This window comes from Lissotriton vulgaris, chromosome 12 (genome assembly GCF_964263255.1).
Source record: "Lissotriton vulgaris chromosome 12, aLisVul1.2, whole genome shotgun sequence".
Taxonomy (NCBI): domain Eukaryota; kingdom Metazoa; phylum Chordata; class Amphibia; order Caudata; family Salamandridae; genus Lissotriton; species Lissotriton vulgaris.
In genome coordinates this window covers 599,592,040-599,605,617 of record NC_141700.1, presented here as the reverse complement: position 1 = coordinate 599,605,617, position 13,578 = coordinate 599,592,040, and the positions used below count along the sequence as shown (strand labels likewise).

Below are 13,578 nucleotides of genomic sequence, written 5' to 3'. Positions count from 1 at the left end.
AAATGCCCAAAGTGGGTAGGTTTGCCCCAGAACTTTTACCCTATTGGTTAAGGCGTGCCTAGGAGTCATTCCCATCCACTAGTTTGTGCAAGCTGTACGTGTAGCACCTCCAGGCACCTACTTCAGAACACAACTGGGCCTCAGGAAGAATAGCCCTGCAGGACTAGACCTGCTCCCTCTTGAACCCAGGACAAACAAGCAGACTTCAAGAGTCATAAGGCTGACCTCCTGTTAAAGCTACAGGGATACAGCAAGCTACAAGAGGCCTTTCCTACAACTGACCAGTTGCCAACTGGACCTGGACTGGACCCTGCTGTTGTCCGTTACTCAACATCCTCTCACTATGTGCCTCTTCTGAGTCCTGGGACTTAAAGGACTAAGTCAGAAGATAACATTTTTGACCAGGTATACTTGACCTCCACTCAATTGAGGTCAGCCTCAGATTGCACCCAGGTCCCAGTCTACTGCGACCATTGAGTATCTTAGACAATTTGTGCTTCTTGACACTCTTCTTACTTAAAACCTTAACAATTCATACATCCTGTTCCCCTTATTGAACTTTTGTCACTTTGCTTAATAAAATTTACTCTGGTTTTTCAATTCGGTTTCGGTTTCTTAATGATTTGCATGTTGACTTTATTACTGTTTCGGTAATTAATTGCCCTAAGTTAAGCCTGCCTGCTCTGTGCTATAGCTATCATGGGGTTGAGCTCAGGTTAATCTAGTGACTTTGATGGTTCACACTGAAAGGGGTTGTGATTAATCCTTGCGGTGAGTAGCCACCCACCCCAGTAAATATTACAATGTCTTAAAAAATATTTGGGGATCTTGGTTAAATGAGACTTGGAGCAAGCTTTACTGAATGTAAAATTTGTGTATTAACCTTGTTTGATAACATTTGCTGTGGTCAAAATTATTTTTGTTAGCAGTTAGTAAAGTGACATTGATGTCTTATGTCTTTTATTTTGCAGCACTATTTTGAGCCCATATATTTTTATATTTGCACTCTATTTGGACTTCAGGCGCTTTATGTGATTGCTCTCTATATAACCAGCTGGCTCCTTAGTGGCACATGCTTATCTGGGTTCCTAGCAGCTTGTTGGTATATTGTGAACAGGTGAGTTCTTGCTTCATCCACACATTATTCTTACATCTGTTGTTCTAGTTTCCCTTTATTTGTTGAAAATGTCTGCCTCTGTTTGTTAATTCACATAACCAGTGCTGAATGTCAGTCTTTCTCTGTTAACAGGAGCAGAGTTACTTCATATAATTGGATTTCTGTGAAAGGGGTCAGCGATGCTAGTGACCATCACAAAGACTTCAGAATGCTTGCTCAAAGTGTATCTTCTGAACATATGCTATTATAAGTGTGTGTTCTGTGTCTATTTCTATTTATTTATTTAAAGAGTTTTATATAGCGCTGGCTAGACCCGGAGGTATCAGAGCGCTTTACATAAGGTTCCACATAGTTGCCAAATTACATCAATCACAGATTACAAAAAAAAACATAACATTAAAAACATTTAAAGAACATAGAGGGTAAGTGAAATGGACTGAAAAGGGGAAAGTGGATAGGGAAAGGGGGTAAGGTATGGATACGACTGAGAGACGAAGGTAAAGTCTGCCCCAGGTCTGGCTGGGTAGGTGACTGCCACGGGGGAATCCACAGCCCATCTCCTCTTCAGCTATCAGGTAACTTCAGCGGGCAACAGTCAGACAGCTAGGTCTCAACGGAAAAACATTTAACACCTTGGCTGCTAGTGGTTTTCCCCTCCTGTGCTGGAAAGTAAGATTTATCATTGTTCATGACAAGGTCAGCTCGTCATAAGCACAGCTCTACTGTGCCTCATGACGAGCTGAGCTCGTCATGAGCAGCGAAGGGGTTAAAGAGCGAAGATTACAATAGGAAAGGAGCGTAGAGGGGGAAAGGGGTAGGGTGAAGGAGTAGGAGGGGATACGACGGAGAGACGAAGGACGGTCTGCCCAAGGTCCGGCTGGGTAGGTGACGGCCGAGGGGGAATCTACAGCCCATCTCCTCTTTAGCTAACAGGTAGCTCCACCAGGCATCAGTCAGATAGCTAGGTCTCAACGGAAAAACATTTAAAGAGCGAAGATGACAATAGGAAAGGAGCTTAGAGGGGGAAAGGGGCAGGGTGAAGGAGTAGGAGGGGGATACGACAGAGACAAAGGATGGTCTGCCCAAGGTCCGGCTGGGTAGGTGACGGCCGAGGGGGAATCTACAGCCCATCTCCTCTTTAGCTAACAGGTAGCTCCACCGGGCGTCAGTCAGATAGCAAGGTCTCCGCAGTCAAGGGAAAGATCAACAAGTAAATGCCCTGGAGGGAGAGCAGGATGAAGGGTCAGTGAGAGCTGTACTCAAGATCGGGCATATGGCCAGATCAATTGTCAATGAGTGATATGGCGTCGTGGGGAGACCAACTGAGGCTGCCATCTTGAGGTCAGGCAAGGTGGTGGAGTCTTAGCTGATAAACTCGTCCGTCTCCAAAATTCTCAAACTCAGAGGCAAAGGGGGTGTAGTCAATGCAGTGGTGCAGCATGAGGACAGGGCCTTTGATCATGTGACTTCAGGGGGGTGAGCGCAGGTGAGGAATATCCGTCAGTGGGAGAGACAGCAGCCATTTGCAGGTCAGGCGGGGCGCCTCAAGGGTCATTTTCGATTAGTCCGGGGGGCTCATCTGGGTCATCCCTTTAAGTCTGGGGAGTAGATGCAATTTCCGTTCAAATTATGAGGCATTTATATAAAAGAAGAAAACAGAGGGACTCTTTTGAGGTGTTGCTTAGACCCCAAGCGACAATCTACTGCCAGCACCATTTTGGAATCGGGTGCATTACTCTGTGATCATGTCTCATGGATCTCCCCCACCGGTGTTAAGCAGTGGGTCCGTCTCTCCTGGGGGGAATCGGCCTCCCCTTCGTGTGTCCCCCGTTCGTGTCTGTTGGTTGACCTCCCGCTCGCCTGTGGTGCTGTGCAGCTACTGGGTGCACTCAACGCTATGGAGGTCTGTGGAACAGGGCACTCGCAGGGTTGTAGATAACTTGGGACGAAGTTGCTCGCCCTATGTAGCTGGCCGCTGCATCAGAGGGGTTCAGAGTGGCTCATCAAGGACAGCGATTGCTCAATAGATGTGGTGCGCTTGGTGGTTTACCGACTTTTCTTCCTTCACGCTTTTCCTCTCATCGGTCTCCAGAGCTCTCTGGTCATCCGTCGCGCACTGCAGGGGTCGGGCTCGCTCAGCGCTAAGGCAGCCCACTGAGGTAATCTGAAGATGCAGGGTGTCCGCAGGGTCATGGGGGGCTGGAGGAGATGCCACGATCCCGCATGGAGGAGCGTCCGCTCCCGTTCCGTCCCGCCGAGTTTTTTAGGAATGAAAGTTGACATAATTAGCTGCATAATTGTAGTCACAAGCATAAATTTGAGCGCTCCTACAAAATTTTCACCTCATTAGCAACAATTATATCTTCTCAGTGGTGGACAGGGACTTAATGTTTTCACAGAATCAATTAAACATTTACAAATATTTAAATTGAGTACATTTGCAGTATTGATATCCATTACACATTAGTAATATCTTTAAATATAATATCACTGATTATGCTGATTTAATCAGATCAATTTTAAATATTCATGATTTTATTGACTCTTCAGGAATGGATTATTTTATAACCTGAACATCTTTCTCACCATCTGGCTGGAAGTCAAAACCATCTGAAATTATTTTACTTTTTCAAACCAAGCATGCTTTTTTCTACCTTCCATGTTAAAAGTGTGTTTAAATGCAAATGTGTAGAAAAAATAATTGGAATGCTAGAACTCCAATAGAGTGTCTTTCTCTTTAAGACTTTCTTCAGAAATAGTGGAGCTTTCTTCAAGACAGTGATCAGCCCCAAGCAGGTCTTTTACCTCCATTCTTTATCCCCTCTTGGCAGACAAGGATCTAAGAAAATATTTGTGTTCTTCACAATATATCTATCTACCCAAGGCATCCCCATTTCCCGTAACAGGGTTTTAAAGAATCTTTTTTGTTTCTCTTGATTTTTTCAGGAAATGGTTCTCTTTTTTTCGGCCAAGTGTGCTCTTCTAGGCTATGCAGCCAGTGCGCGATGGCAAGCATGGGCTCTCATGGCATCTCTCTTTGTGACCCCCGTAAGCCACATAGGAGCTGCTGTGAAGATAAGCACCCTTTTGCAGCACTGTGATGAGAAGTGAGCTGTCTCTCCATGCAGTATTGTGACCCCAATGGGCCATCACTTTGTGCATCCGCAGTGCACTTTGTCTTCCTCCAGGCACTCTGCACAGGGTCCTCTGGTCTCAGCAAGCAGGCAGACACTGGTGCTTTTGTGTGTGTGTGTTTCCCACCCAGCTCTCAGGAATGCAGGCAATCCAAAAATCTGTCTGAGATAGCTTCTCCACATGCCTTCATCAAGACCCTAGACTTCCAATATCGAACCCACAAGCTTTCTTGTACTGTACCACTCATTGGCACAGCTCATTGCTACATGCTAACACCATGTAGAACAATGGTGAGTTAAGCACACAGTAGTGGAACTTTACATGGGATAGTGATAATCTTTAGCTGCTGCATTTCAGGCTTTTAACCTTATTAACTTTTCCTATGATTTATTTTATAGTGTTTTTACATCACTGTATTAATTGTGTAGCATGGGGACGAGTTCAAGAGAGTCAAGATGGCGAACACAATCTGAGAGTGCTCCGGACCCCTCCGTCATCCACTCAGCCCTAGCTCTTTGTCAAGATGCCTGAATTCTGTCTAATTAACACCAGTGTTCCTCCACGAGACACAAGTCGGCCCAATCCACAGGGATGCCATAAGACTCGAGCGGGCATCTGGGAGGCACTGGGAGGCCCGGGCTCAAGATGGCAGCACCCATCCCCACCGCGAGTGCGGCTGACTGAGTGGCAAGGGAGACCCGTTAACCGACCGGATTCCCCTTTGCCTGTCCGCAGTGCTGGACCACAATCTGTGGCGGCCCGATCCTGAAGCTGGAAGTGGCTGAGAAGCGGCTGGTGGCTGATAGAGGAGAAGGAGAAAGAGACGGTGACGTGAAGTCATGCCGGATGGCTGGCAGCACCGGACAAATTTGGACTGGGAGGCCCAACTGTTATGTAGACGCTGACAGAACCTGCACTGTGTTGATCCGATGTGGCCCGGGAGAGGGCAGGGCCGGCGGGGAGTCCCTACTAGGATTGTGATTGGCTGTAAGGCCAACTGCTGGGGACTGCGGTCCACCGTGGGGAGTGCGGGGAGGTGGATGGCCCGACCCACAGGCCCAAGAACAAGTGAGTGTGGAGGCCAAGGTCCACTCCCTCGAGATACTGAACAGTATGACATCGCCTCGCCCTGTAGGTGAAGAGTAAGGGGGGGTGGCTGGAACATACATACCCTGGGCCTAGACTGTACCTTTGATCCACTGAGCAAGCACAGGCACCGGCGTGGTTAAAGAGAGGCTTTCTCCCCACCCCTGTGGATTATTCAGCACCGGCGCCAAGTAACCCAAGAAGCGCCTGACGTCCTCGGGTGCGATAAGGCACCACGCCGTTCCCCCCTGCCGGCAGGAGGACAATACATGACACACATACGACGTGGATTCACTCCGTGTAGGGGTGAAACCAATAGTGGGAGACTCACAAGACCGGGTGGCACCTCAGAGCAACTCTTGAGGGCAGTGCCCTAGCTGCCCTCAACACCCGGTCCGAGATCATTGCCCCGCCACTCAATTGTCCTGAGTGCCCCAACCAAGAGGCCTGAGGAGGTTGCTCCTGAATTTTCCCACTAGAGGGCATAGAGACCTTTGACCCATGCGGACCTGAAGTAGGCGAGGGAAACCCGAGTGGCCTGACCAGACTTCCCACAAAGGTGCCTAACAGGCTGTGTGACACCTACTGGACACACGCAGGGGACCCGGCAGCAAGTATATCCGGAGCAGACTCACAAACGCAACAAAGGCCAGAGATAGGGTATCCGAACAACGCATCAAAGAAAACATAGGTATCCAGTACAGGACATAACAGCGAGGTAGACCGCAATAAATCCGTTCCACCAACAAAGCAGCGAAGACGACATCCCAAGGCTGAACGAGCAAAGGACTGGGAGGGCCCTCCCAAGTGAACCCTATCCCATCCTAACCCATCAAAGCTCTTCTCTGCAGGGGGGACTGCTGAGGCAGACAACGGACCAGCATGGGCAAAGACAGACAGGTGAAACCTACCCCTCCCAGACCCAGAAGGAGCAATACGCCAAGTGTACCACAGGTGGGAGCAATGCCGCAGCACCCAAGCCCCCACTACCCGAGGGAGTCCTGGCTATTATCCTTTAAGCAACCCCACTCTGTGGGAACATTAGGGAGGTACAGATAGATATGGCACTTATTAGGCAAGACCTCCAAAATGCTACAGCCAGGATCTCCGAAGCGGAGTCCTGTATATCTATCGTTGAAGATGAGGCCTCATCCATTAAACAGCAGGTCTCAAAGCTCCAATCTCAGACAACTAAGCTCCACAGGTGTGCAGAAGATGCCGAAAACCTGCCCTGCTGGAACAACCTCCGGCTAGTGGGTATTCCCAAAGGATCAGAACCCAATCAAGTGTCTGTTTTCATTGAAACCTGGATCAAATCATGGATGTCGTCAGAATGTTTCTCTGCGTGGTTCATGGTAGAGAGGGCGCACCGAGCTCTCACACCGAAGCCGCCCCCGGGGGTCCCCACAGGCCCATTGTAGCGCACATCCTTAACTTCAAGGGCAGGGACGCTTTTCTTCCAGAAGTGCGCCGACAACCCACTTTCTTATCAGGGGTCCAAGGTCATGGTATTACCTGATTATACTAAAGAGGTCCAGGCTCACCAGAGATCCTATATTGCTGTCAAGCAGAAGCTGCGAGCCCTCAATCTCCCAAATAGACTTCTGTTTCCAGCCTAACAACAAGAGCCACTTCTTTGACTCCCTGGAGTTGGCGTGGACATGGGTCACAGAGGAACATCCTCTCTGCAGGAACATAGCATTATCCTCCTCTTCTATACAAAAGCCTTCAAGGATTGCAACAGACGAACCGGCAAAACCGCAGCATAGGTGTACCCGGTCCAGATGGAGACGCAACACGCAAAGGAGGAAGTCTTCGTCATCAGAGGATATCCGAAGAAGCGCCTCTGGGTCTCCAACAGCAGTGGGATCACCCCCGGCTTCACCGGTGCGGGTCCCAACCGGAGAAGCACACAGGACCCGATCATCAACCCCCAGTGATGGAAGGCAGCGGGGACACGGACCTATTGGGCAGCCCAACAGTCTGATTTTTCTAACCCAAAGCCGTGAGTGTGGCTATACACCGGCCTTGATGACACTGAATATTTCCGAACTTCAGACTAAGTATAAATCCTAACCAGTTGAGGGGTCCACCACTGTGCCCTCAACGTGCAATGTCAGAACTTGTTCTAGTTGATATTGTTTGGGCCTCAGATGCTTCCAGGGACGAAGTATGGGGAGGGGAGGGGCTACATTTGGGGGTTCTGTTGTGCTTTCTGGCTCCTGGACTGCTCCCTTTAGATACTTAGAACACATGATACGAAGCACCCTCATCGATCCCATAACTACATTTCTCCAGAGCACACCGGCTCACCCAGCACATATGCTATACACACAAAGGACATGGAAACCCTGGCACTGCCAGTTATACCCCCCCAAACACAACACCCATGGCTACTCCCAATCTTGACCTGGAACCCATACGCATCCTCACCTGAAACTTTAATGGCCTTCTGGACAGGGTGAAACATACCACAGTCTTGAAGTTCTTAAGCTGCTCCACCCCCCTCTGCCCTTATGCTACAAGAAACCCACTTATTAGACAACCACTGTCCCCGTTTTAGCCCGCCAAGGATTTCACAGGGTATACCACGTAGGCTTCATGCAAGGGTGCCGAGGAGTAGCAATCCTGCTCCGCCACTCCTTCCCCTTTGTAGTTACACGTGAAATCTGCGATCTGCAGGGGTGGTTTCTGGCTCTCACGGGGACAGTGGTTGGACCGGCGGTCAACGTGGTCACAGCCTACATTCCCCCTGTCGTTCTTGCACCTTCCTTGCATGAACTAGCTACCCTACTGCTGTCGCTTCCTCAGAGACTAACAGGGATTGCAGGGAACTTTAATGCAGTCATGAACCCAGAATGTGATGCCACCGGCACCCCTTCCCCACATTGGAGTGCTGATGCCATGAAAACTCGCAGATTGGGCCTCCCAGCTGGGTCTATGCGATGTCTGGGGAATTTGGAACCCACGTATCCGCCAACACACACCTCTGCTGTCCATTGCACCCAAGCACGCATTGACTACTTGTTCCTGCCTACTTTGGACTGCTGATTGGCACGACCATACATACACTCATTCAAGGAATCTCTGACCACGCGCCCCTGATTCTGGATCTCGGAGGGCCCTCAGGTGCGCTCTGCCCATGTGGCGATTGAACACCTGGTTCCTGCAATAACAAAACTGCAAGGATGCTATTGGGAATGAATTAAAAAAGATATTTCCAGACTGAAGATGGCGCTGTTACCTCTCCTGGCACGCTTTGGGCTGCTGGCAAGGGGACAATTAGAGGATTTGCTAGGGGACACGTCAAGCGAACATATCAAGCCTGAGATGAACACGTCTCCCAGTTGGAAGCCCACGCAGTCCAACTGGAGGAAGTAGTAGATAAAGAGGTTGAGGGTATCACAAACCGCCAGCTCGAACTGATACGTGAAGGAATTCAGAGTATCTCCTTAGACTCGGCCAGGCAAATGTGGAGGTCCCTCACCGGCCGGGTTATACGGATGGGGTGACAAAAACAGCAGGGTACTTTACTGGCTTGCCTCCCACCCCTTAGCCAACCGAGTAATTCCTGAAATAGTGGATGCAGAGGGCACTACCCAGCGTGCCTCAGAGGCGATAGCACAGAGATTCACTTCTTAATACAACCGTCTCTACTCCGCACCACGGAGATAAAACTCACTGTCGAGCTCCGATTTCCTAAGAGAGGTCTCGCTCCCGCGATTGCCTGAAGCGTAGATGCAAGCACTTGACCAGCCCCTCTCGCGAGAGGAGATAACCCAGGCCATCTCGATACTAAGTTCAGGCAAGACCCCAGGCCCAGAAGGCTATCCTGCGAAATATTAACAGGCGTTCAGGAAGACCCTCACACCGCATCTCGATGCACTATACTCTGAGGCCATAGAGAAAGGGACGTTTCCACGTGAGATTAATGTCACTACATTGTGGTCATCCCTAAAACAGACCCTCCCTCCAACCTATGCTCGGACTATCGTACGATTTATTTAATTAACACCAAAGTCAAATTGTATGCCACAATCCTTGCTACTCGTCTCAAGAGGGTCATCACAACCCTGATCGACCCGACCAATGTGGGTTTATGCCCCTTCATGGCGCGAGACACTGTCTGAGGCGTCTGGACATGGCACTGACCTACCGTCATCTCCTGACCCCTTACCTGGCCTTACTGTTAATCGACTTCGAGAAGGCCTTAGACACTGTGGACTGGCGCTACCTGAAGGCTGTGCTGGCCCATGTGGTTTTCGGACGTATTTCAGAGGCCTCGTAAAGGTACTCTACCCCAAACCTTCAGCTCACGTGCTGACCAACGGAGTCCTTTTGAATTAATTCCATATTGAACGAGGGACGACACAAGGGTGCCCCCTCTACCCCTACTTTCGCCCTCCCCATAGAATCATTAGCTTGTCTCATCAGGGGAGATGATCAGATTCAGGGTTGGCGACTGAGCGAGTCCCAAGAGGAACGTATTGCCTTATCCACAAACAATGTGCTTTTATTCATGGCCGAACACGGCCACGCAGGCCCCCGTTGCTTGCACATTCTGACACTCTTTGGAGATGCGTCCAACTAAATCAGTACTGGTCCCTTTGCATCTCTCCCAGGAATACATGGTTTGGCAAACGTCCATCCCGATCAGACGGATAAGCTTTCGTTATTTGGGGATATGAGTGGCACTCCACCCAGAACTAACCTGGTCTCTCAATCTCACTCCATTGCTAGCAAAGACCAAAGATGATCTTCGGAGGTGGCAGACCCTCCAGTTGAACCCGATAGGGCAAATAGGATTATACAAAATGATGATACTTCCCTGGTTCCTATGAGTGTTGCACAACATTACACTTCATATCCCGAAACAATAGTTCTCTGCCCTAGACAAGATGGCGACTGCGTTCCTGCGGGGAAACTCCCGACAGAGAGTTTCTCTAGTCCATTGCCAAAAGGTCCCATATGATGGTGGGCTGGGGATGACCAACCTCTTCCTCTTTTACTTAGCCATGCGCCTATTGGTGATCAATGAATGGTTTTCTGGGGGGTTGTCAGATCCAGCGTACCGAGTAGAGCTATTGGCACTTGGATTCTCTGGGATCCATGCATGCTGTATGGTACGTCTGTCTCCCATCACATTCCAGATGTAACCAGATCAGTCTCCTCGTGTGGCGTTCAGCACATCGACACACCCAGTGGGCAACTAGAGTCACATTGCAGACATCCTTGTGGCAGGGTACGTGGCTGAGGGAAGTAGCGAAGCTGGAGGGATTCCAAAAATGGGACCTCTTCGGCATTTCCCGGGTAGAGGATGTCTGGAGGGGAGAACACATTCGTACATTCCAGGCTCTGTAAGGCCTCTACTCCCTCAACAACACACAATTCTACAAATACCTCCAATTCCGACACGCCATCGTGACACACTTCCCTAGTGGTGCAACCCTTCCCGAATCAAGTCCCCTAGAGGCCAAACAACTTATGGGCGAAGTGGTTAAGGGTGGGGGTCTCAAACATCTACAAAACACTAGTTAACAACTGCCTCGCCACCCTAGATCACTTGATAGCAAGATGGGAGGGCTAGCTCGGACCTATGGAGGAAGGGGATTGTAGGGATGCTCTTATGGCCCCCGAGTGATCACTATCTCGGACCGCTTGCGACTGATCCAAACCTACTATCTTTATTGTTCATATCTCGCCCCTATCAGGCTCTTTCGAGCAGGACGTCTTCCAACCTCAAGTTGCACATGCTGTATGACTGAGTACACAGACTTCTATCATATGACTTGGTCTTGTCCTGTTATAGCAGAGTTTTGAGCAAAAGTGGTGGAAGAGCTGGATGGGGTTCTGGGCAGGGAGGCCCCATGTATGCCCTAGGTGCTGCTCCTGGGGATCCTGGAAGGCAACGGGGGCTCATAGGCAGACAAAGCTTTACTGGGCACAGCCACAGTGGTGGCCAAGAGAGACATTCCGGCCAAATGGAAGGACCCGAACCCCCTACCATTTGCCCAATGGCGGAGAGGAGTGGACTGATGTGCTGCTCAAGAACTACCTGTGTATGAGGCCAGGGGTTGCCCATCCAAACATAAGCGGGTGTGGGGTAAATGGTTGTGAATGTGTTGGAATGACTGCGCCTGGGACGGTCGGTAGAGACAGCGTATTTAATATTGCTCATAACTGCATAAAGTTCTTGAAACTTGTCTGACTGGGATCCTGCTAATCGGAAACCTAGTCACTGTGCTTTCTGCCTAAATTGACCATGGTAAGTACTTCTGTACATTCACAGTTGGCTACTGGTGTACCCTTATAAGTTCCTAGTATATGGTACTGGGGTTCCGAGGGCATAGCTACACCAGAGGTCTCCCAGGGGCTGCAACATGTATTGTGCCACCAATGGGAGCCCACTTAAACCGGAACTACATACCTGTCATTGCAGCCTGTGTGAGTTGGTGCTTGCACCTCTCACAACAGATATAAGGTTCCTTATAACTGTGGTCACTACACTTAAAACCTTTAAATCACCCATAAGGCAGTCTTTTCATTCCTGAAGGCAAGGGTGCTTGGTTATAAGTGTGAGGGTGTCCCTGCATGCACCCCTACAAACCCTGAAGTTGGTTCCACAGGCTTTGTAATTGCAGTTTGCAATTATAGTGGACATCAATCATTATGCGATGTATAACTATATAGTGGCCGCACCGAACCCAGTCATGTTTGGTATTAAACATGTTGGAATCATACCCCAAAACCGATTCCAGTGTTGAAAGTATGATCCCATGTACTGGAAGGCTCCCTTGGGGTACCCCCCTGTACTACAGGTAACAGCCTTTTAGGGTCTAACAGCAAGCTAGTGTTGCTCCCGACCACAGACACGATTCAGCCAGTTGCCCCACTGCTTTGGAGCAGTGAAAGAAAGGAAACATAAAAAATGATGATATCGCTAAATATTATCATTTTATGTTTTCCTGCTGCGGCAGGTTTGCGGGCGGGGCTGCTCCGATGACAGAGGAGCTGGGAAGGAGTGGTTTGCCCACTCCAAATTGCGCATGACTGCTTTGTCAGCCCTCTTGTGCCGGCCAAACATTCATGCGCACTTTGCATGTTCAGCGTGTATGGAGATCATGCCCAGCCTTCCCCTGGCTGGGCACCGAAACACGGCGCACAGACAAATCACAATGCTGCATTGCAGCACTGTGATTTGATCAGTGGAGCCTGGGTGCTTGCTAATCACAACGCTGCATTGCAGCATTGTGATAGTCTCAGGGGAGCCTGGGTGCTTCCTGTTCGGGCCCCAGGGGAGAGACGGGGACAGAGACTCTGAGGAGACACGCAGCATCAGGTAAGTGTTTTTTAATCATTTTTTTAAACCCCCTTACTCCCCCCACTATCGCTCCCCTAACCCCATCCGTACTGGCCACCACTGGATTCTGCTCTCCTGCTGCAGAGCCAAGATCGAGCAGGGGAAGGTAGAACAATGGGTTTTCTGTCAGAGTAAGGTGTGACCACCTCCCAGACAGGACTTAGTGTATTGGGCTGGAGTGGAATTCCTTGCCAGCGCCAGCAGAATACTTGAAGGGCACATTTGGTGCCCTCCTTGCATACTGCAGTTTGAGTCTGGTCAGGAAGCCCTTGGCTCCCGCTCTGGCGCGAAACTGAACAAAGGACATGGGAGGATCCTCCCCTCTGTTGGAGGGACCCTGAGTCATTCCAAACCTTGCCCATAGGTACTTAAGGGCTTACATGAGGGTGGCTCTTCAGATTCGTCATGGGGCAAGACTCAAGCCTGAAACCACGTCACTCTTCACCATCTGGACACTTGGACGTTGCCTGGACTTCGCCTGGAACGAAGACTGCATCAAGGAAGACTCCTGCTGCTCCTGGTCTTGCTGTTCTGCAATTCTTCTTTGTCGTCTGTGGCTGTAATATTGGGACTCTTCTTCTTCATCAAACCCTCGTGCAATACCCCTTGCCGTTTGGCCAGAAGAAAGCACTCCATAAATATTTTATAGTCTTACTAGTTTACATTTGAGGCGGCAGGAGTGACTAATCATATTTGTAAACAATATGTGAACTCCTGCAGACGTTCTTCTTTCTTAACAATGTAATATAAAAATGAAGAATACAATTTGATCTTTGTACGTTTATAACCTTCCAAATCTTGGCAAAATCCCATACAATTAATATCTATAGTGGTGAGATCTTGTAGGGTGCCGGTGCAATTAAACAGTTATAACAAAGGT

The 13,578-nt window shown here is 49.5% G+C and overlaps 1 protein-coding gene across 3 annotated transcripts in view; it reads left to right on the top strand.

The window, feature by feature from the left end:
• The window catches only part of DPY19L3 (dpy-19 like C-mannosyltransferase 3), a 472,263-nt gene that overhangs the window by 181,587 nt on the left and 277,098 nt on the right, over positions 1 to 13,578 (top strand). For all 3 annotated transcript variants that reach the window (XM_086945460.1, XM_086945459.1, XM_086945461.1), the window contains one exon: positions 972 to 1,117. In XM_086945460.1, coding sequence (XP_086801586.1) covers positions 972 to 1,117 — 146 coding nt within the window. The remainder of the gene's footprint in view (positions 1 to 971; positions 1,118 to 13,578) is intronic.